The sequence below is a fragment of the Triticum aestivum genome, chromosome 7D (assembly GCF_018294505.1).
Source record: "Triticum aestivum cultivar Chinese Spring chromosome 7D, IWGSC CS RefSeq v2.1, whole genome shotgun sequence".
Taxonomy (NCBI): Eukaryota; Viridiplantae; Streptophyta; class Magnoliopsida; order Poales; family Poaceae; genus Triticum; species Triticum aestivum.
Window position 1 is genome coordinate 460,955,145 of NC_057814.1, and position 19,776 is coordinate 460,974,920.

General features: G+C 56.1%; 2 protein-coding genes and 1 non-coding gene across 3 annotated transcripts; all 3 read right to left on the minus strand.

The window, feature by feature from the left end:
* Positions 1-1,574: 1,574 nt before the first annotated feature.
* Positions 1,575-1,647, minus strand: TRNAF-GAA (transfer RNA phenylalanine (anticodon GAA)). Its single transcript has one exon. It is a non-coding gene; the product is annotated as a tRNA-Phe (tRNA).
* Positions 1,648-1,753: 106 nt separating this feature from the next.
* On the minus strand, positions 1,754-2,615 carry LOC123164908 (uncharacterized). The gene has a single exon (XM_044582516.1). The coding sequence runs from the start codon at positions 2,613-2,615 to the stop codon at positions 1,950-1,952; it is 666 nt and encodes a 221-aa protein (XP_044438451.1). The 3' UTR covers positions 1,754-1,949.
* An 11,929-nt stretch (positions 2,616-14,544) lies between these two features.
* On the minus strand, positions 14,545-19,550 carry LOC123164909 (probable LRR receptor-like serine/threonine-protein kinase At1g14390). The gene is made up of 7 exons (XM_044582517.1): positions 17,986-19,550; positions 17,395-17,528; positions 15,991-16,234; positions 15,690-15,898; positions 15,545-15,594; positions 15,233-15,353; positions 14,545-15,110 (listed from the first exon to the last, which is right to left on the minus strand). Exons 1-7 carry the CDS (start codon positions 19,289-19,291, stop codon positions 14,865-14,867), a joined length of 2,310 nt encoding a protein of 769 aa, XP_044438452.1. The 5' UTR covers positions 19,292-19,550; the 3' UTR covers positions 14,545-14,864.
* Positions 19,551-19,776: the final 226 nt, after the last annotated feature.

Here is a 19,776-nt window from a genome sequence, read left to right on the forward strand (position 1 = left end):
CGTAGGAGGCCCTACCCTATGACCCCAGCCACTCTCGGTGGACTGGGGGGTGGGGCACAACTCCGTGACTCCCGACGATCGTCGCCGAGCACCCTCTCGCACGACACCATGCGCCCGTGGCCCTCGACACTGCGCTGCCCGACAATGAAGCAATGTCTCGACCACCACCACCGATCACCGCACCCGCGGCGGGAGGGACCTCGTCACCTACGGGCACCACCCGGATCGAACCCATTCTCACCTACCCGGAGCCTCAACTCCGGCTCACCTTGGGCCTCACCGCCAGATCTATGATACACCATTATTTAGTCTTCACAATAGCGAGATTAGGGAGACAAAAAAGTGAAAAGAAGAGTTGTTGTTGTTGAGGACATCTAAGCTCCTCAACAACGCCCTCAAGAGGGGGAACTACGCAAAGCGTCGTCACTGCCTAGCCACACTAGACAAGGGTCTTCACTCGAAACTCTAACGCGGAGAGAGGTCCACAGCGACGTCTTCGAGAAGATAGCGGCGCCCGCGAGCGTCACTGTCGCCAACGCAAAAACTCGGAGCTTTCGCTCAGCACCCCATCCTTGTCACCATGAGCCCCCCCCCAGGGCAAGCGCGACGTGCCCATGCCCCAAATCCAGATCCGGGTGACGCCCAACAGAGGACGTGCCCGAGCCACCAACTGTTCCCCCGCTCGTCACCCACACGACCGAGAAGGAAACCACGGCTGCCACCATGGTGCCCGCCGGAGAGCCAACCATACGGACCGCCATCCGGAGCCACCTTCCCGGCATCCATGTCACCCACCGACGACAACACAGTGTAACAACCGTAGTAGGAGGAGTCAAAAGGCAGCTCCTTCCACTCCTTGCCCGGCATCAGACACGAAGTTTGGGATGACGCCACCACCGTAGGAGGCCCTACCCTATGACCCCAGCCACTCTCGGTGGACTGGGGGGTGGGGGCACAACTCCGTGACTCCCGACGATCGTCGCCGAGCACCCTCTCGCACGACACCATGCGCCCGTGGCCCTCGACACTGCGCTGCCCGACAATGAAGCAATGTCTCGACCACCACCACCGATCACCGCACCCGCGGCGGGAGGGACCTCGTCACCTACGGGCACCACCCGGATCGAACCCATTCTCACCTACCCGGAGCCTCAACTCCGGCTCACCTTGGGCCTCACCGCCAGATCTATGATACACCATTATTTAGTCTTCACAATAGCGAGATTAGAGAGACAAAAAAGTGAAAAGAAGAGTTGTTGTTGTTGTTGGCAAAAATAAGATGTGAGCATGGAAAGGACACATGTGGATCTAACAAAACTTGTGATATACTCCCTCCGTCCCATAATATAAGAACGTAGTGTCAAAAACGTTCTTATATTTTGGGACAGAGGGAGTAGTATCTTGAAGCCAAATAATAATGACCCCTCTTATTAGTTGTTGACTGAATTGTTTTGAAAGCATGAGCTGAATAAATCCTCAAACAAGATATGTTTGAAAGTCAAGTAAATAATCAGAAAACCTATTATTGATAATAAACCTATTATTGATAATGAGATTAGGGATACAAAAATGTGTGCGGTGAGCGTGGATCGAACACGCGACCTTCAGATCTTCAGTCTGACGCTCTCCCAACTGAGCTATCCCCGCTTGATGCTTTTAAGTGAAATTAATATACTTATATAGATACCCAACGCTCTTCAAATTTTGTTCCTCATGCAGGCCTGAGAATCTCGACGTAGCAGCGATCAGTCAGTGAACATCAGTATTACGCATCCCTTGGAACCGTAACATAAACTTATCGCTATATAATACGTACACGACAATGTTTTTTTACATGAAAAATCTCTATGACGAAACAGTACTACTACAAACGGAATAGTCCCGTTCGCTCATCACCAAATTATTTAATTAACCTGCAAATTTTCTTCTGGGAGAAAAGCTTTGCAGCATCAACCTCCAAGAACCAGCTCGAGAATGACGCGCTCCAACTCGCTCTCGTCCTTCTTTGCGCGGTAGATCTGCACCGCCGCTTCCTTAACGGAAGCGAACGGATCGGTACTCGAGCCGTCGCCGGCGCCACGGCTCCGGCGAGCAATCTCTTTGACGCAGGCCACGTGCAGGTACACGGTCTTGCAGGTGGAACGGTAGAACCAGGTCCTGCCCCTGCCTCTTTCCCGGCAGCTGCTGCAGCGGTGAGACGCCTCCTTCCGGAGCTCGAGCGTGAGCTCCTCCTGAGGGATCACCAGCGGCAGTGCCGCGCAGCACGGGTGGAGGTCCGAGCCCTTCTTGGCGGCGCAGTGGTAGTGCAGCCCGAGCACCTTCCCGCCGCAGGCGCCGCATGTCCCGCCGCCGCCGTCGCGGTGGCGCGGGTGCTCGAGGCGGAGCTGGAACTCTCTGCCCTTGAGCAATGGGTGCGCCAGCGTGGCCTCTGCGAGCGCGCAGTCTCTGTGGAGGTCGAAGTCGCAGGGTCGGCACGTGTACCGGTCCCCGGCGCCTAGCTCCTTGCAGACGTCGCACTGGAACTCCGCCGCGCCGGTGGCCATCAGCTTCAGCTTGTGCTCCGGGTGGGCGGGGTGGGAGATCTCCGTAGGAGCATCCTTGGAGAGGATGGTCATGGTTTTGTCCCCGGGCGCTCGGCTTCTGGTGTTTAGAACTTTAGATATGATGGTTAACGTTGGAGATTTGGGGTTCCTTGCCGTTAATAACTGCAGTGCAAAATGAAACATGAGAGAGGTTATTTATAGCTAAGTTAGCCCGCCGGACCAAGAGTGTAGACAAGTGTTTTTTTTTTGAAATGGAGGCATACCCCGGCCTCTGCATCATGATGATGCATGCGGCCCTTATAAAAATGGGGGAGAATTTTACTTCCCAGCCTCTGCACCGGAACTAAGGATGCATACGGCCATTCTAGGAATTGAATTCGGGTCATTAGGCTGTACAGTCGCATGCCCAACCACTAGCCAGAGTGTAGACAAGTGTATGCGTCTTTGTCTTTGTGGAAACAAAGATGAACATTTAGAACATAAAGATCGTGTACGCATCTCTTTAACCTGAAGCGCGTGTGTCATATTTGACTCGTACCCGTTCCTAATTCCTAGGATTTTTTTTGTTCGTGATGTGCTAGTTCTGATTTGAATAGCTACTGGTTATTATGTTGAGCTGATTTTGAATAAATAAATAAGGACGTCGATAAGTGCCACACGTGTGGGCATTAGGGGTCTGCCCACACATTTTGTGTGAAGTATATAAGGAACAGTCCACACATCTACGTGTGGGCAAAACAAGTAATGTCCACATACCTCTTTTTCCCTCCCGATCTCTCTCACACACGTGCGTGTGGGCGAAATAGATAACGCTCACACGCTCCGTACGTCAGGCCTCATACCTCGTGGTCCCGCACGCCCGCGTGACAGTCACCGCGCGCCCGCAGTTGCCATGGTCCAGACCCTCGTCCATGTTCGTTTAACTGCAATTGCCATGTTGTTGAACTACGGTTGCCATGTCGGACAACTACAGTTGCCATCTCATGTCAAAAATTCCAGATGCCATTTTTGGGCAACTACGGCTGTTGCCATGTATGGTCTGGTTTACTATAGTTGCCATGATTTGGAAACTTTAGGGGTTTGCCACCTACTAACACTAGGCAGTTGCCGTGTAGCGCTACAAAAAGACATGGCAAAACAACATGTTCGAGTAAAAAAGAGAGTTACCATCTGCTTACAAGCACGCTAGGGCAGTTGTCGTGTACCCTGCAAAATACATGACAACTGACATATTCGGGTAAAAAGAAAAGAGTTGCCACCTGCTTATAAAGCACACTACGGCAGTTGCCATGTACACTGCAAAACACATGGCAAGTGGCAACTTGGGTGTGGGAGATGAGACGGGCGTGTGGGCGAGATGGCAAATACCCACACACCAGCCCTTGTGCGTGAGTGGAAAGTGGCGTCTGGGCGAACTGCTGAACGCCCACATACCAGCCCCTCCCGTGTGGTGAAACGGCTGTGTGGGCGACCGAGTGAATGCTCACACACCAGCCCAGTCCTACGTGGCATTAGAAACATGTCAAGATTCGTGCGCTCGTAAACAGACACGGATCCACGCGTGTGGGCAAGATGCAAACGCTCACACGTGTGGGCGTTAGACTTTTCGATAAATAAACAAAGAGAATTTGTATCTATCCTATTAAGCGTGTTCCTACCGGTGAAGAAAAGTAAACACGCTCTTTTTTTTAGAAAAGAAGGAGATCACTCCTGGCCTCTGCAGCATAGAAAAGTAAACGCGCTCTTAACTGTCTGTCTTAAGAAGTTAATTTATCATCATGTTTATCTGTTTTATTAGTTGGTCTAACAAGCAAGACGACATATGTATGTACAATGTTCTTATTTTATTTGTTAGATGTACCAGAAGTTTTAGCTGGTCTAACAAGCTTAAAGATTATACAGTTGAACCTGAACCAGGCATGTCATATTTGACTCGTCCACTTTCCTCATTGCTACGTCTGGATTTGAACTGCTACTGGTGTTGGTGATAAGCTGATTTCGAATAAATAAATGGGATTTCTATCTGTCCAAGTAAGCGCGTTTCTAACTGGGAAAAGAGGGTAAACGCGTTCCTATCTGTCAATCTGGAACACTCTGTGTGGGAGGAAGATGGAAGGCCCGGGCTCTGGCGACTCCGGCTCTCTGCGGGGCGACGCGCTCGCCCTGCTCCCGCCGGCGCCGCCCGCCCTCCCGGCCCCGTCCGCTGGTGACCCCACCGCCCCCCTCTCCCCGCCTCCGCCCTCCTCGCTGTCCCCTGGACCCCCGGGTAGGGTGGTCTGGGCGGATCTGGCTGAGGACGCCGACCGCGCCGCCGGCCGGCCGGTGGAGTGCCGCGACCGGGTCCCCCCGCCCGCCCGGCGGCCTTACTCCCGGGGGTGGGAGTTCGGCCGCCCGGGCGCGGACAAGGCCTCCCCGCCGGCTGCCGCGTGCTCCGCCGGGCGTTGGGGAGAAAGGCAAGGACTTGGGCCCCGGGATTGGCCGCCGTCGCCGTCGGAACGCTGGCTGGGTTGTCGCCGGCCGAGCCGACTTTGGCCCCGCTCGCTCGTCGTGGTGCTCCTCTGGCCGGCTCGCCCTGGCCCGGCCGCCCGCGCTGCCGCAGGTTGTCGGCTCCCCCGCGCTCTCCCGGCGCTCCCCCTTTCACCCCTTCATTGCTTTCTTCGGCTCCTCAAGACTGTGCTGCTCGACGTCCCCCTGTCGCCCTGCCTCGCCCCCCCCCCCTCGCCGGCCGTCGGCCGCCTTACCCGCGCCGGCGGCGGCTGGGGATGCCCTAGCCGGGCGCGTGGTTCCCGTCCCTGGGCTGGGCCGCCCGATTCTGGGCCTGCGGCCTGGAGTGGGCCTGCTCCCCTCCCCGCACCGGCTGTCTGGCCCGCCTGACCTGTCTGGGCCGGCTGGACCGCCCCAGCCCACTAGGGGCCCAGCGCTGGCCTCGCCCACCCAGTCCCGCCTGGGGGAGGATTTGGCTCCCGCGAGGGTTTCCCCTCCAGCCGCCTCCTCCCCCCCCGCGCCCGCTCCTCGTCTGCATCCTCCTGCTCCCTCCTCCCGCCCCCGTCGCCCCCTTCGTCCCCACCTCCCGCCGCGGCCCCACCGCCCATCCCCATGCCGCGGGACTGGGGAGATGGCTCTGGGCGCCCCAAGCGCCCCCTCGAGAAGTCCCGCGCGACCTCCCGCGCCTCGCCGGACGGCCACCGCCAGGAGGCTGACCTCCGTCGCCAGCTGACCTCCCGGGAGCCCGGCGTTCCCCGGCGCGCGACGCCCGCGCTCCCGCTCCCCCGCCCGCGACTCCCGGCGCTCCCCTCCGCGCGATTCGCGCCGTTCCCCGCCCCGTTCTGACCGGCGCTCCCCGGCGCGCGGAGATGGCCGGCGCTCCCCGCAGCGGGATGTGGACCGGCGCTCTCCCGCGCGGGAGAGCCGCCGCGACCGCGCCCGCTCCCCTTCGCCCGTGCGTCGCCGTGGCCGCTCGCCGCTCGCCCTCCCGGCCGCTCCCCGTTAGCGCCGAGGTGGCCCCTCCGCGCCCCTACCAGCCCCCCCTCAACCAACCAAGCTTGCCTCCGGCCAGGGGGGCGCCGGGGCTCAGGGTCGCCAAGGTGCCAAGAAGAAGAAGCGGAAGGGCCCCGGTCGCCCGCCCAACCCCGCGCCCCGACTCCTGCATCCTCGGCCGCGGCCGTTTCCGGGCCCCCCCCCCCCGCCGCGATCCCCCGCCATGCTTCAACTATGGTATTGCCGGCCACTACCAGATCGAGTGCCCCAACCCGCTGATGTGCTACCTCTGCAAGGGCTCGGGCCACCCCGCGGCCCTCTGCCCGGACCGCCCGGTGTCGAAGGAGCTCATGATGTACGGCCACGGCATTTAGGGTCTCGGCTTCTTCCACATCGAGGTCGAGGACGTCCCTCCCCCATCCCCGTCACTCCTTGCGGTCGTGACCATTGTGGGGGCGGGGGTCGCCTCACCGGAGATGATCGAGGCCGAGCTTAATCACCTCTGCCGCCGTGTCTGGGACTGGCAAGTGACTCCGACCTCGGACAGCTCCTTCACCGTGGTCTTCCCTGACGCCCTTAGCCTGGGCCTCTGCACCCGTAGCGACGACATCACCCTCACCCTCAACAAGCTCGTCGTCAACATCTCTGAGCCCCTGATGGACCCCAAGGCTGTGGCCGTGCTGGATACTGCTTGGATCCTCATCGCTAGCCTCCCCGACATTGCTCGCTCTGAGAAGGTGATCCGCAGTATGTCCAAGCTCCTGGGCCAGGTGGTGGTGGTGGACGAGCTCTCTCTCCGCAAGGAGGAGGAGGTCCGTGTCAAGGTCAAGAGCCTGGACTCCTCCACCCTCCGTGCCACCGTCCGAGTTTTCTTCAACGACCAGGGTTTCGACCTCAAGATCTACCCCGAGCCTCCCAACCACATCGGCCACCCCCGATGCTTCACTGACGACCACTTTGCCGGGGGAAGCGCGGACCACCGCGACGACTCCCACTACCGCCGTCCGCGCCCCTCCCGCCACGAGGACCCGGAGGACGACGATGAGCGCGTAGGCCGCAGCCGCTCCCCCTCGCCCGTCCCTTCGGACCCCCTCCGAGGCGCGGGCATTCGGGAGCAGGCCGGTCGCGGGGGTTGGCCTCCATCGAGGCGGCCCCCGCCGTGCTGCCTGACTCCTCCCCCTCCTCTTCGGCCGAGCTCAGCGACATCTCCAGCGTCAGTCTCCTCGTCCTCCCGGCATCTTCGTCGCGCTCGCCATGCCTCTCCACCGAGGCCACCCCGCCACCTCCGCCCCCGACAGTGGCCTCTCCGCTGCTGTCGGGCTCGCCGGCGTTGGATCCCGCCCCCCTTGGGTCTGCCTCGGCTGACCCTCCTGGGGAGGATCCTCCGTCACCTCCCGCCTCTCCACCGGCTTCCGCTCCCGCCCCGGTGGCCGACCTGCCTGCCCCGGACCCGCCCTCCCCCGACTTGGCGGGGTCCGGTGCCCTGCTGGCGCCACCGGCTCCAGCGTCCCCGCCGCGCCTGCTCCTGGTGGCCTCCACTGATGTGGCCACCCCTGTCGCCTCGCACCCGCCTCGGTCGGTTCCGTATGTCCGCCGGGCTCGGGCCGCGTCGACTCCGGTGGCTGCCTCCCGCCGCAGTGCCCGACTAGATGCGGACCGCCCGGCCGGCCTCCTGGTTCCGTCCATCTCAGAGCGGGCGGAGATCCAGGCTGCGGCCCGGAACCTCGAGACAGGTGCGTCCGACACCCCCCTCCAGTTCTTCCGTCTGCTCACTTTTTGCGCTTGAAGCGATCCCGCTGGGCCGCCTCGCCAAGGTGGCCCTAGACTCGGCTATAGTTTCAGGGGGAAGTGGGTCCCCCCTCAGAGCAGATTGCGGCTATCCAGGCTCGCAAGATCCTTGACGGGAAACTCGCCTAAACCCGGGCCCGCCTCCTCCGCACCCCGGCACCCCAGACCCCTTCTGGGCCGCCGGCCGAGGAAATCCGTGGTCGCACTCGATCCCGCACTGCCGCTCTTAGAGCCCACAGTGCTTCCACCGTCTTGGGGTCAAGCAGCCCCTCAATGGCGGTTTAGATGCGTGCCCTCTTCTGGAACATCCGCGGCTTCGGCCATGACGGCCGCCGTCGCCAGCTAGTTGAGTACATCCGTGACGAGCACATCGACATCATTGCCATCCAAGAAACCATGCGCATGGATTTATGTCTTCCTGAGCTTGACAGCCTTAGCTCCCACCTGTTCGCCTGGCATTGGCTCCCTTCTAGTGGGAACAATGGCCACTCGGGTGGCATCCTCTTAGGTGTTAAGGATGCCACCTTTGAGGTGGGAGGTATGGATCGGGGCGAGTTCTTCGTTAGTATGGAGATCTTCGAGCGTGCGCTCAACTTTAAATGGGAGGTCATCATCGTCTACGGACCAGCAGACCACAGCCGCTCCCCGACCTACCTCGCCGAGCTGCAGCAGAAGATCTCCGCTTCCCCCCTCCCTGTTGTGATGGGAGGTGACTTTAACCTCATCCGCTCCCCGGATGAGAAGAACAATGACCGGGTTAATCGCCCCCGGATGCAGATGTTTAATGACTGCATCATGGAGCTGGGCCTCCGTGAGCTCGAGCGCACGGGGGCCTGGTTCACCTGGACTAACCGCCAGGCGAACCCGACGCAGTCTGTCCTTGGCCGCGTTTTAGTTTCCCCGGAATGGGAGCTCAGATGCCCCCTGGCCTCGGTTCAGGCTATTGCCAGGATTGGCTCTGATCATGTTCCTCTTCTCCTCTGCTGATGAACGCCCCCCATTCCCCCTCGGTTCCGGTTTGAGCTCTTCTGGCTCAACCAGGCCGGGTTCCGCGAGGCTGTTGCGGCTAAATGGACCGCCGCACGCAATTCCCCTCACCGCGCCATGTCCGCGGTGGACTCCTGGTAGTTCTGCGCCAAGCTAGCCCGCCAATTTATGAAGGGATGGGGCGCGAACCTCGGTCGTGATATCCGTGACCGCAAGAAGGCCCTCCTGAGCGCCATCCAGGCCCTGGACGCCCGTGCTGACTCGTCTGGGATCTCCCCGGATGAGTGGATGTTGAGATATGATCTCGAGGACCAGCTCTCGGTCATCTATGTTGACGAGGAGGCCTACTGGCGGTTGCGCGGCACCCAACGGTGGGTGCTTCAGGGTGACGCCAACACGGCCTACTTCCAGGCGATTGCCAATGGCCGGCGTCATCGCAACTCCATTCACTCCCTGTGGGAAGGTGATACTCAGCTTGTTCGGCCCTCGGACATCCGTGCCCACGTAGACGGCTTCTATAAAGCCCTTTTCACCCCCACCCCTCGGGGTGGGGCTGTGCTGGCCCCCGATACCTGGTCGGGTGCCCAGCTTGTCTCCGCCGAGGCCAACGCCGCTTTGGTGGCGCCTTTCTCGGAGGAGGAGGTCCTTGCGGCGATCAATGGAATGAACCCCTCCTCGGCTCCGGGCCCGGATGGATTGCCAGTCCTGTTTTTTAAAACATTCTGGCAATCCATTAAACCGGAGGTCATGGCCCTCTTCGACGAGTTCTTCTCTGGGACCATGGACCTGGGGCGCCTGAACTATGGGATCATTACCCTCATCCCAAAGGTTCCGGGGGCCTCGGACATCCGCCAGTTCTGCCCGATCACCGTGATTAACGTGATCTTCAGGATCCTGGCCAAAGGATACGCCAATAGGGTGACCCTTCTTGCGGACTCTGTCACCCACCCCAACCAATCCGCCTTCATTCAAGGCCGATTTATTTTGGATGGGGTGTTGGTCTTTCACGAAGTCCGATCCAAGCACCACCGCGCGGTGTTCCTTAAGCTCGACTTTCATAAGGCCTACGACACGGTCCACTGGCCCTTCCTTCGGGAAGTATTGCTTCGGAAGGGCTTCGACGACCGCTGGGTGACCCGCGTTATGCAACTCGTCACCTGCGGTCGGACGGCGGTCAACATTAATAGCGAGATCGGTCCGTACTTCCCCACCCTATGTGGGGTGCGCCAGGGTGACCCGTTCTCCCTGTTCCTTTTTAACATGGTTGTCGATGCCCTTGCGGTCATCCTTGATAAGGCCAAAGCCTGCGGCCATATCCGGGGTGTTGTCCCCCACCTAGTGGACGGAGGAGGGGTTTCCCTCCTCCAATACGCGGACGACACCATAGTCATGGTGGAGGGCTCTGCGTCTGACATCGCCAACCTGAAGTTCCTCCTCCTGTGCTTCCAACAGATGTCCGGCCTCACCATCAACTTCGACAACAGCGAAGTGATGGTCCTCGGCTACCCCTCGGATGATGCTTTGTCCATTGCGGACCGGCTGAACTGCCGCCTGGGCTCCTTCCCCACGACTTACTTGGGGGTGCCCATTAGTGACTCCAGACTCACCGTCGCGGATCTCCGCCCGACGATGACTAGGATGCAGCACAGGGTTGAACCCTGGAGGGGACGCTGGCTGTCGAAAGCTGCCAGGGTGATTCTAATCAACTCCTCGCTTGCCAGCCTTCTCTGGTTTCTCATGAGCTTCTACAGCCTTCATGAGGCCCTCCATCAGGAGGTGGCCAAATACCAGTCGAGGTTCTTCTGGGCTGGTGAGGGCGACAAGCAGAAGTACCATATGGTGAGCTGGCCCGACATCTGCAAACCCAAAGACCAGGGTGGCCTTGGGATCCTGTCATCCCGACGCATGAACATTGCCCTCCTGACCCGATGGCTGTGGCGTATTGCCAATGGGGAGGGAGGCCTCTGGCTCACCATCATCCGTAATAAGTACCTCCGTGGCCAACCTCTTGCCTTTGCCAACGTACGCGTGGATCCTAGTTCTGGCAGTCCGTGATCCAGCTTCTGCCCGTACTACGCATCGGCACATCCATCTCGGTTGGCTCCAGGGCCTCGACCTTGTTCTGGTTCGACCGCTGGCTTGGGGACTCCCCCCTGGCTGCGCGATTCCCAGAACTATTTGCCATTGCGGCTGACCCTCGGGTCTCTGTCGAGACGGCCCTTATTGACTTAGGGCGTCTCACCTTCCGGCGCCCCTTTGGCCCCCTCGAGGTGGCCGCCTGGGACTCCCTCCTCCAAGACATCGCACTTATGCCGATTAACGTCGAGGAGGACCGGGATGTTCTTTCCTGGCGCCTCGAGCCCTCTGGCCGTTTCTCCACGAAGTCCCTGTACGGCGCCATTGCTCCCTCGACGGCCCCGGAACCATTTAGCCTGATCTAGGACATCCGACTTCCGCTGAAAATCAGGATCTTCCTGTGGCAATGGATCCGTGGACGCCTCCCCTCTGGGCTTGAAGTCCTCAAGCGTAATGGCCCGGGTGATGGGATGTGCCCCATCTGTGGCACGATTGAGGATGCTAACCACATCTTTTTCTCGTGCCACTCGGCCCAGTTCCTTTGGGCCTGCTTCCGCGAAACGGTTGGCGGACAGTGGTGTAATACCAACCCCCCCGACCTGCTTGCCGAGCTCAACGCTTCCCCCACTCGCTACCGCCATATTAGATGGTTGTGCGTTGGGGTTCTCGCCTGGACACTTTGGAACATTCGCAATAAGCTTGTTATTCAGAAGGTGCCTCTCCGACGTGCGACTGACGCAATCTTTAAATTGTGTGGCTACCTGCAGCTTTGGCGGCCGCTTAGCCGCCCCCAGGACCGGGACGTCATCACCATCCTCCTCTCCGATCTCCGCTCGATGGCGCTCCGCGTGGCTCCCCCGCTGCCGCCTCCTCCTCCTGAGCCTGACTAGACCGCCTGGCGGCTATATGGCGTGTGTGTTTTGGGTTTAGGGCTTGTTGTGTTGTGCCCTCAGCATTGACCCTTTCTTGTACCTTTTGTTCCTGTGGACTTTCGTGTGTGCGCGTGGTTTTGTGTTGGACCTTGTTGGATGCTTGTGGTGCGGTTGGCTTTATAATATAAAGCGGGGCGAAAGCCTTTTCGGTAACTGTCAGTCTGAAGAAGTTAATTTATCATCATGTTCTTACATGTTTTAGTTGGTCTAACAAGCAAGACGACTCCATATAGTCCTTTTTTTTTTCTAAAGAACACCTCATAATCGACGAGCACACCATACACCACTAAAAATGTAGTGCCAGAAAATCTATAAGTATAATCCAGAAAATATGCAAGCGCGACAAGGAACCTAACCATCTAAACTATGCTTAGTTCGCAGCAAGACGACATATAGTCGAATCTAAATCATGCATATGTTTTTTATGAATCATGTAAGAGGATTGCATGTGAATAAATAGATGGAAAGAAAAGGAGAAGAAACCACACACATACAGAATCTGAGTACTCCCTTCATTTCTAAACACAAGTCTTTTTAGAGATTTTAATATAAACTATATATGGATGTATATAGACATAGTTTAGAGTACAGATTCACTTATTTTACTTCGTATGTACTCCCTCCGTTCCCAAATATTTGTCTTTCTAGAGATTCCAATAAATAACTACATACGCAGTAAAATGAGTGAATCTACACTTTAAAATATGTCCACATACATTCTTATGTTATAGTCCATTTAAAATGTCTAGAAAGACAAATATTTAAGAACGGAGGGAGTAGTTTATATTGAAATGTTTAAAAAGACTTATATTTAGGAACAGAGAAAGTACAAACAACCTCTACTCATGGTATTCGTGAAAGTCTCTGGAAAAAAAAAATCAACGCTTCAAAAGCAGTTTTTGAAGCTTTTTTTTTTGCAGACCTCCATGAACGTCATTCCGGCACAAACAATTACACGCATGTCAAACACTCATCAATGTTTATAGACAAAAAACAGTTTATTTAAGTATTTTGTTTGAATTATAAGATGCATGTGAGCTCGAGCTCACAAACTCCATGTCCTCACAATTGTCCGCACCTCCCCTGCAGGCATACACAAAGGGGGCTAGGGGATCTCTGCGGCCTGTTATTGTGAACTAGGTGTCATTCCACACCTCCTTCTTCCTCCACCACCGGTGCAGGGCCGGCGACTCCAGCATGGGAGCGACCACCAGAGAGGCAAGGTGCCAAGGGTGACGAGAAGGACCAAGGCCAAGAGAGCTCTACGCGGGAACAACGACCACAACTTTCCCATCACCCCCGACCGGCTAGGGGGAACGACGTCTGGATGCGACAAAGTTTGTGCTAGGGAAGTGCACAAAATCCACCACAGATCCGAGGACTTCCCGAGTGAAGTAGGAGGAGGCCTCCAAATTGGACGGAGAAGCCATAAAGAGAAACAACGACCACCGGGGATGAAAGAGGTTATGGTGGCAGATGCCAGTTGGGGGTGCGAAAGGGAGGTGGTGTCGGCCGACGGGAGTGCCAGACGCCAGATGAGGGTGGGAAAAGGAGGTGGTAGCGGACGCCGGGCTGAGAGCATGTACAATTGGAACGCGCAAATGTGACACCCAAAACTTCTGCGGACGAGTCGGGAGGCGTCCGCGGACACCGGCGATCACATCTTGTTTCTCGGCCATTACAACCACACTCCTTATTTCCAAATCCTCATTTCATAATACTCATGGAAGGTCCATTTTGATCTATGTACATTGACATAGAACAAGCTACAAAGTAGCAAACTACTCGTCTTCGGATATGTCGATGACCTTGTTACTGGAGCCGTCGGCCTCGTGGTCGTTCGCGGCAGGGAGAATCGTCAGCGCCTCCTCGTCGTACTCGTCCACGAAGTCTTGCTCCTGCTTCACGTCCGCCTCATGGATAAAGTGGTGGTTCACTACCACCTCGCACTCGGACGGGATGGACTCGAAGATGGCATGACGCTCCGCCACCTCCTCTGCTTGGACGAGCTCGAAATGCACCAGCACATCCTCCGTGGCAAACGCGGCCTCCCCCTCCTCCTCTTCTTGTCCCCTTGTCTAACGCCTCCCCTTCTTCCATCTCCTCCTCCGGCGCCCCCTCCTCCTCTCCGGAGGTAGTTCGGCCGCAATGCAAGCGGTGCGCATCTCTGCCTAGATATCCACCGGGCGCTCTAGAGTTGGCATCTTGTAGTAGGTCACCTTGGTACGGAACAAGGCGGCCGGCGGAACGGCAAGGGCAGAGTGGACTGCTGTTCGGAGAGGTTCGCGGTAGCGGCGCGAATGGGAGGAGATGGGGGGAATGGCGGCGGGCCTAGTGTTAGCCTCGACGTCTGGCTCAAATAGCCAGGTTTGGCCCCTAGGTCGGTGCGCCGAAGCGGCGCCATGAATGTGTCCTCTCCGGTGAGGCACCTAGCGGACCGATGGGTTTTGGCGAGCCTTCCCATATCCATCCCACATATGGGCTTGGTTTAGGGGTGCCCAACAAACCGGACGTTTGGCCTGATACAGGGTGTTCGGTTGGATGACAATTTCATGACCGGGTTGTCCGCCAGGACGTAATAGAGGGTTTTGAAGGATCCAACTGTGGATGCTCTAAGGGGAAGAGGAGCACGCGGTGATTGAAACAGAGAGCTTATAATAAATAACTAATAGTAATATACAACAAATATTAGTCATTTAGGTTTAATAATTATACAGTAATAGATGATAGATAGACAGATGTCAGCATAAGCTAGTGATCTAATGGTTTCAACATGATAGTCCTGGTGTTTATACAACAAACAGCAGAAAATAAGCTACTCCCTCCGTCCCATAATATAAGAAGTAGTTATCTCTTTCAAAAAAAACAAGAAAAGCTAGTGATCTCTTTCTAATGGTTTGGACTTAATAGTGCTGGAGTTTACGACGACAAACAAGAAATACTCCCCATGCTCTGGAGTGGCACACTTCTATATACGGGGGATAAGTAACATTTGCTTCTCCCTTTCACAGCAAAAGGCCAGCCATAAGGGTGCACCGCTACAAAAGAGCATTGCACTGACTCACGCCTGTGATTTCACGCTCAAGCTTAAGCTCTCGCTGCTCGCCCAGCCGTCCTGCACCTGCATGGAGTACTGCAGGTTCCAGAGCACGTCGTCGACGGAAGGCCGGTCGCTCGGGTCACCAGCCGTGCAGTTGAGGGCCACTTCGGTCACCTTGCTGAGGGAGTCCACCGCAAATGTGCCGCGGATCGTCGGGTCGGCCATGTCTTTCAGCATGTCCGGGTCTTCGGCCAGGGCCTCGCTTAGCTACACGGATTGACACAGGACGAAAAAAATTCAGAATCATAATGTAATAATTTGCTCAGGAGTTGTAAGCTTTTGGTGGTAGTATCTTTCAGTGTGATGTGAACATGAAGCTTGAGATTCACCTGGGCTCTCAGGGATTCCAACTCGCTTTGGGACGCCGTCGGTTTGCCTGTGATCACTTCAAGAAGAATTTGGCCGAACTGGTATATGTCATCCTTGTCCCCTTGTTCGGCAGATTGAGCACTGCAAGCAGACAGAATCATAATCATTTTAGGTTACAAGTTGTGCGGCTTAATCAAATCCGCATTCAGTCTCTTGAGTTCCAACAACTAATCATTAGGTTCATGTCTGTTCTCTGTTCAGATAACTAGTAGCTGCCCTAGTTCCAGTTTATTAAGTGCGGATGTCACTTTCTCTCTGCAAGAATACTGTACCTGTAATGGTCGTTTTCTTCCTGGACAGCGAAAGGGTTTTCAGAGAATAGCTGCAAGATAAGAACGGTTACAACATATCTGTCAGCCGACTGAGGAACTTTAACAACATTCTAAAAAAACAAATTGACCAATATTCTAAAAGTACCTTGCCATTCTTGCTGGTCGATATCATCGGGAGACTGAAGCCGCTAATTTTCGAAGTGAGGGTCTTGTCCAGCAGAATATTTTCAATGTTGAGATCATTCTGTACAATGTCCGGGGCAATCGCATTGTGCAAGAACTGGATCCCTCTCGCGATACCAATGGAAGCACAAACCCGCTGCGGCCATTTCAGCATTTCGCGCTTCCTCCACTCTGTGAAGCCATCAGATAGGTAAAGTCAGATGCTTGCAGATATTTGGTTATACATGGTAATGGTACATGTGAAGTCTCCAGCTAATACTTACCGGTAAGATGGCTTCTTAGAGATCCATTTGTTACGCATTCAGAAACGAGGTATACCGAGCTAGCAATAGTAGGATTTTCCTGATCACTGACAACACAATGACCAATGATGCTAACCAAATGGCGGTGGCGGAATTTGGAAATTGTCTCCATGTACTGGGATAGACTCTGAGGAGAATATTTCGGCTTTAGTCTGAGACATCTCACCAAGACTCTTGTACCATCTTGAAGCTGGCCGTTGTAATGCTGCAAGTGGAAAGAGCAATGGGACAGAAATAAATGGTAAAATTAGTCCTGGGAATCCTTCTGGAAGAAAACTATACTGAAAACAGAACCATGGTTGACAATTGCTACAAAACAGAGTTTAACTTCGCTTGATTAAAAAAGAGTGATGATGCACAATAAACTGATGTGACGTATAATATAAATACATAATAAAATCAACTGTTATTTCTGACTCAAGTTCAATTGGAGTCCAATAAATATCAAGGGAAATAATTTTGCTAGTAATAATTATAAAGACTCAAATTGCTAGGATTTGAATAGTCGTTTTTCTGAGTACAAGGTACTTAGGCAGAACCCACACAATGCACACGTCCGATGCACACGATAGGAAAATATTGGAGGCACTACCATCCTCACCTAGTTTGTTGTTCTGCCTAATGCGCGCCATGTGTACTCTGAATATGTGAAATGATTAGGGGTATGAAAGCTATTAAGATTTGAATAACTTAATATAGTATTATTGTTAGTGAAAAAATGAAAGCAATTGCTCCCGGTATGAAGTAATTTAGGACAGTAAAACTGAACCATTTCCCTGCTCTCTCATGCATCCTCGCTCCTGAGCTGTCTGATTTCATGTTTGGGACATCCATAGCCGTCCGATCTGAATTCACATCGCAAATTGGGCTCAATGTCCTAACGGGCTGCTACACCCGTAGCATTTTCAGAGGCCTGTGATTAATCTTCGTTCGCGGGTCCACTGTCGGCCGGTTAAACAGGCATATGGAAGTCGACATTTGCCAGGTTGTCAAGCCCCAATAATACAGAGAATTTTTTTCCTTTGTTTATCAGGTGTATAAGATGTGAACCAAATGCGACTACCATAATAATAATTACATAAGAGGACAATAATTGGCAGCCTATTATTGTACTCTACTATGAATGGAGATGCTTGAGTGGACCATTTGACAAGATCCCATCTGAACGCTAGCAGAGCTGAACATGTTTAACATACAGATTTCAACGACAAAATATGTGCATGGCTATGATCAGGCTATCTGCATTCTGCAGTATATGTTGAACTGAATCGCGCAAAGATTCCACAACTTAAGTAAAACCTTACTACATTTACTGTTCTCATTCCACTATTATGGCTAAAAGGGTTGCGTTAACGCATCACATACCTGTGCAAGGGCACTCTTCTTGATCAAGTTGGAGGAAGCAAAGTTGTCCGTGGCTTCTTGGAGCTCCTCCGCGGTATATACGCGATACGCCGGTACTTCCAGTGTATTTACCATCGCTGCTTGAGATGCATGCCCTGTGAAATGCAGAACATGTTAGGCATATTAGAGCAAATATTATCCTGCAAAATGTTAACTGGTCCCTTGTAAGTCGTTGCTCATTGTTTTCCTTTCCCTTTTTGGCTGTCTGACTTTGCAGCTTTACTTTATCAAAGTCTTCTGTGGAGCAAGGAATAAGGGTCCGTCCCATGTTCTAAAAACTCAGGGTCTAAGTAAGATCCACGATGCTTTGACTTAAGTGAGTAGGCTTGATTCAAAAATAAAATACGCAAGAGGAACTTAAAGCAACCGGCGGTATTCAAAGTTTCAAACTACCCCTTTGAACCATAAATCATACTCATTCATTTCTACAATGCTCCCTTCTTAGATGAACTAGTAGTAGTAAAAAAGAGTACAGTCCAATTGAAGCACACAGTAACAAAATGAAATAAAGCAATCAAAGCAAATGCAGGATGAATTTGTTTATTCTCTTACTCTTATCGGCGGGGGTGGCAATCTTCTGGGCCAGCTTCGTTGTAGCCTTCGCGCCGACCGCCTTCTTCGCCGGCGCTATCAACGGCGACTTCGGCAGGGCCATCACCGTCACCCCGGGGTGCTGCCTCCTCGCCCTCCTCAGCACCACCACCATCACCAGCGCGATGAGCAATGCGCCTGCCACGACGCCGCCCACGATGCCAAGAACCATCCCCACCCCGCCGCCTTTGCCCCCACCCTGCTCGGCGCCGCTCCCCTGCGGCGGCGGCAGCAGCGCGGCGAGCGCCCCCGGGCTGCAATAGGTGCTCGGCCGCTGCAGCTTGGCGTCGCGGAAGCAATTGCCCGCGTCGAGGACCGTGCGCGCCGACGAGTTGGACCGCATGCACGCGGGTCGCGCCCCGATGAGCAGGTTGGCGGAGACGTCGACGAACTCCAGCGTGTCCGCGCACGCCGTGCTCGCCGGCAGTTGCCCGGAGAGCTTGTTGTGCGACAGGTTGATGTGGCGCAGCGCGGGGAGCGCGAAGACGGCGGAGGGGATCCACCCCTCCAGCCGGTTCCGTGACACGTCCAAGAACCGGAGCTGGCCCAGAGAGGCCACCCCCGCCGGGATCTTCCCGGTGAAGTTGTTGCCGGCGAGGACGAGCCTCGCCACGGCCTTCCCGACCTCCGGGAACGCGCCGTCGAGCCTGTTCTGGCCCACGTCGACCTCCTGGAGGAACGCGAGCCCGGAGAGGGACGGCACGGTGCCGTTGAGCCAGTTCCCGGACAGCACGAGGCTCTGCAGCGAGTACATGCGCGCCACCTGCTCGGGGACGGCGCCGTAGAGGTAGTTGGCGCTGAGGTTGAGCGCCTGCAGCGCCCCGAGGCGGAGCAGCTTGGCGCCCGGGAGCGGGCCCCAGAGGCCGAGCGCGACGAGCTCGAGGCGCGACAGCGCCGGGAGGCGGGTGAGCGTGGTGAAGAGCGCGTCGGCAGAGAAGTTGGAGGGCAGCGCGGTGCGCCACACCGGGTCGGGCCGGCGGTCGCCGAGCACGGAGAGCGCCGTGACCTGGCCGGCCGCGCAGGCGACGGTGAGCGACGGCGTGGGCGGCAGCGCGCAGGGGTCGGGCGCCTTGGCCAGCGCCGCCAGCGCGGGAGGGAAGCCGAGGAGGCGGCACATGCGGTAGAGCGTCTTGGCCTGGGAGGACGCGACCGTCGTCTGCGACTGCGACTGCGACTGCGACTGCGAGGTGACAGCGGTGGAAAGGCAGCAGAGGAGCAGCAGGAGGAGCGGGGCGCCGGCCCTGCGAGTGGACGAGGAGGGCGCCATTGCGCCTCGGAAGCCGGGAAGGGTGGTGGGAATGGGAAGTGCTGATGGCGCAATGCCGGAGCTTCAGCTGGTCATCGCGGGGAGGAAGAAAGGAGCACCCAAGGAGGCCGACGGGCGGGGGCAAGTGGCCGCCGTGGAAGAACTACGAGTGCGGTGTGGCGCGAGTGCGTGCCAGCCGAACTAATAAGCACGCGACGCGACTCGCTGCTGCTGTTACAGTTGCCACCGTCGGCCGTCGCTCATTCGCTGTGGCTGACGAGTGGGGTTGACCCACGCGTGGTGGCGAGGCGAGGGTGAGGTGCCGCGGAGCACGTGGCGGGGGCGGCGGTGCGGCGTGTGGCCGCGGGAAGGGAAGGCTCGATCGGACGCGATGTGTTGCGTGTGTGGGTATCGGTGCATGTCACCGGCGCGCGCTTGCGCTTGCGGCCGGGCGAGCTCGCGTCGTAGGCCCACGACGAGTCGGGGCATGGCCACCTGGTGCCTGC

What these genes read in the sequence shown, in the direction of transcription:
- LOC123164908 (XM_044582516.1), bottom strand. Translation starts at nt 2,615, where the DNA reads ATGACCATCCTCTCCAAGGATGCTCCTACGGAGATCTCCCACCCCGCC.
- LOC123164909 (XM_044582517.1), bottom strand. Translation starts at nt 19,291, where the DNA reads ATGGCGCCCTCCTCGTCCACTCGCAGGGCCGGCGCCCCGCTCCTCCTG. An exon ending in TGCCACCCCCGCCGATAAGA is followed by an intron (nt 17,529 to 17,985) that starts GTAAGAGAATAA and finishes TGCATTTCACAG; the next exon opens with GGCATGCATCTCAAGCAGCG. An exon ending in CGACCAGCAAGAATGGCAAG is followed by an intron (nt 15,595 to 15,689) that starts GTACTTTTAGAA and finishes CTTATCTTGCAG; the next exon opens with CTATTCTCTGAAAACCCTTT.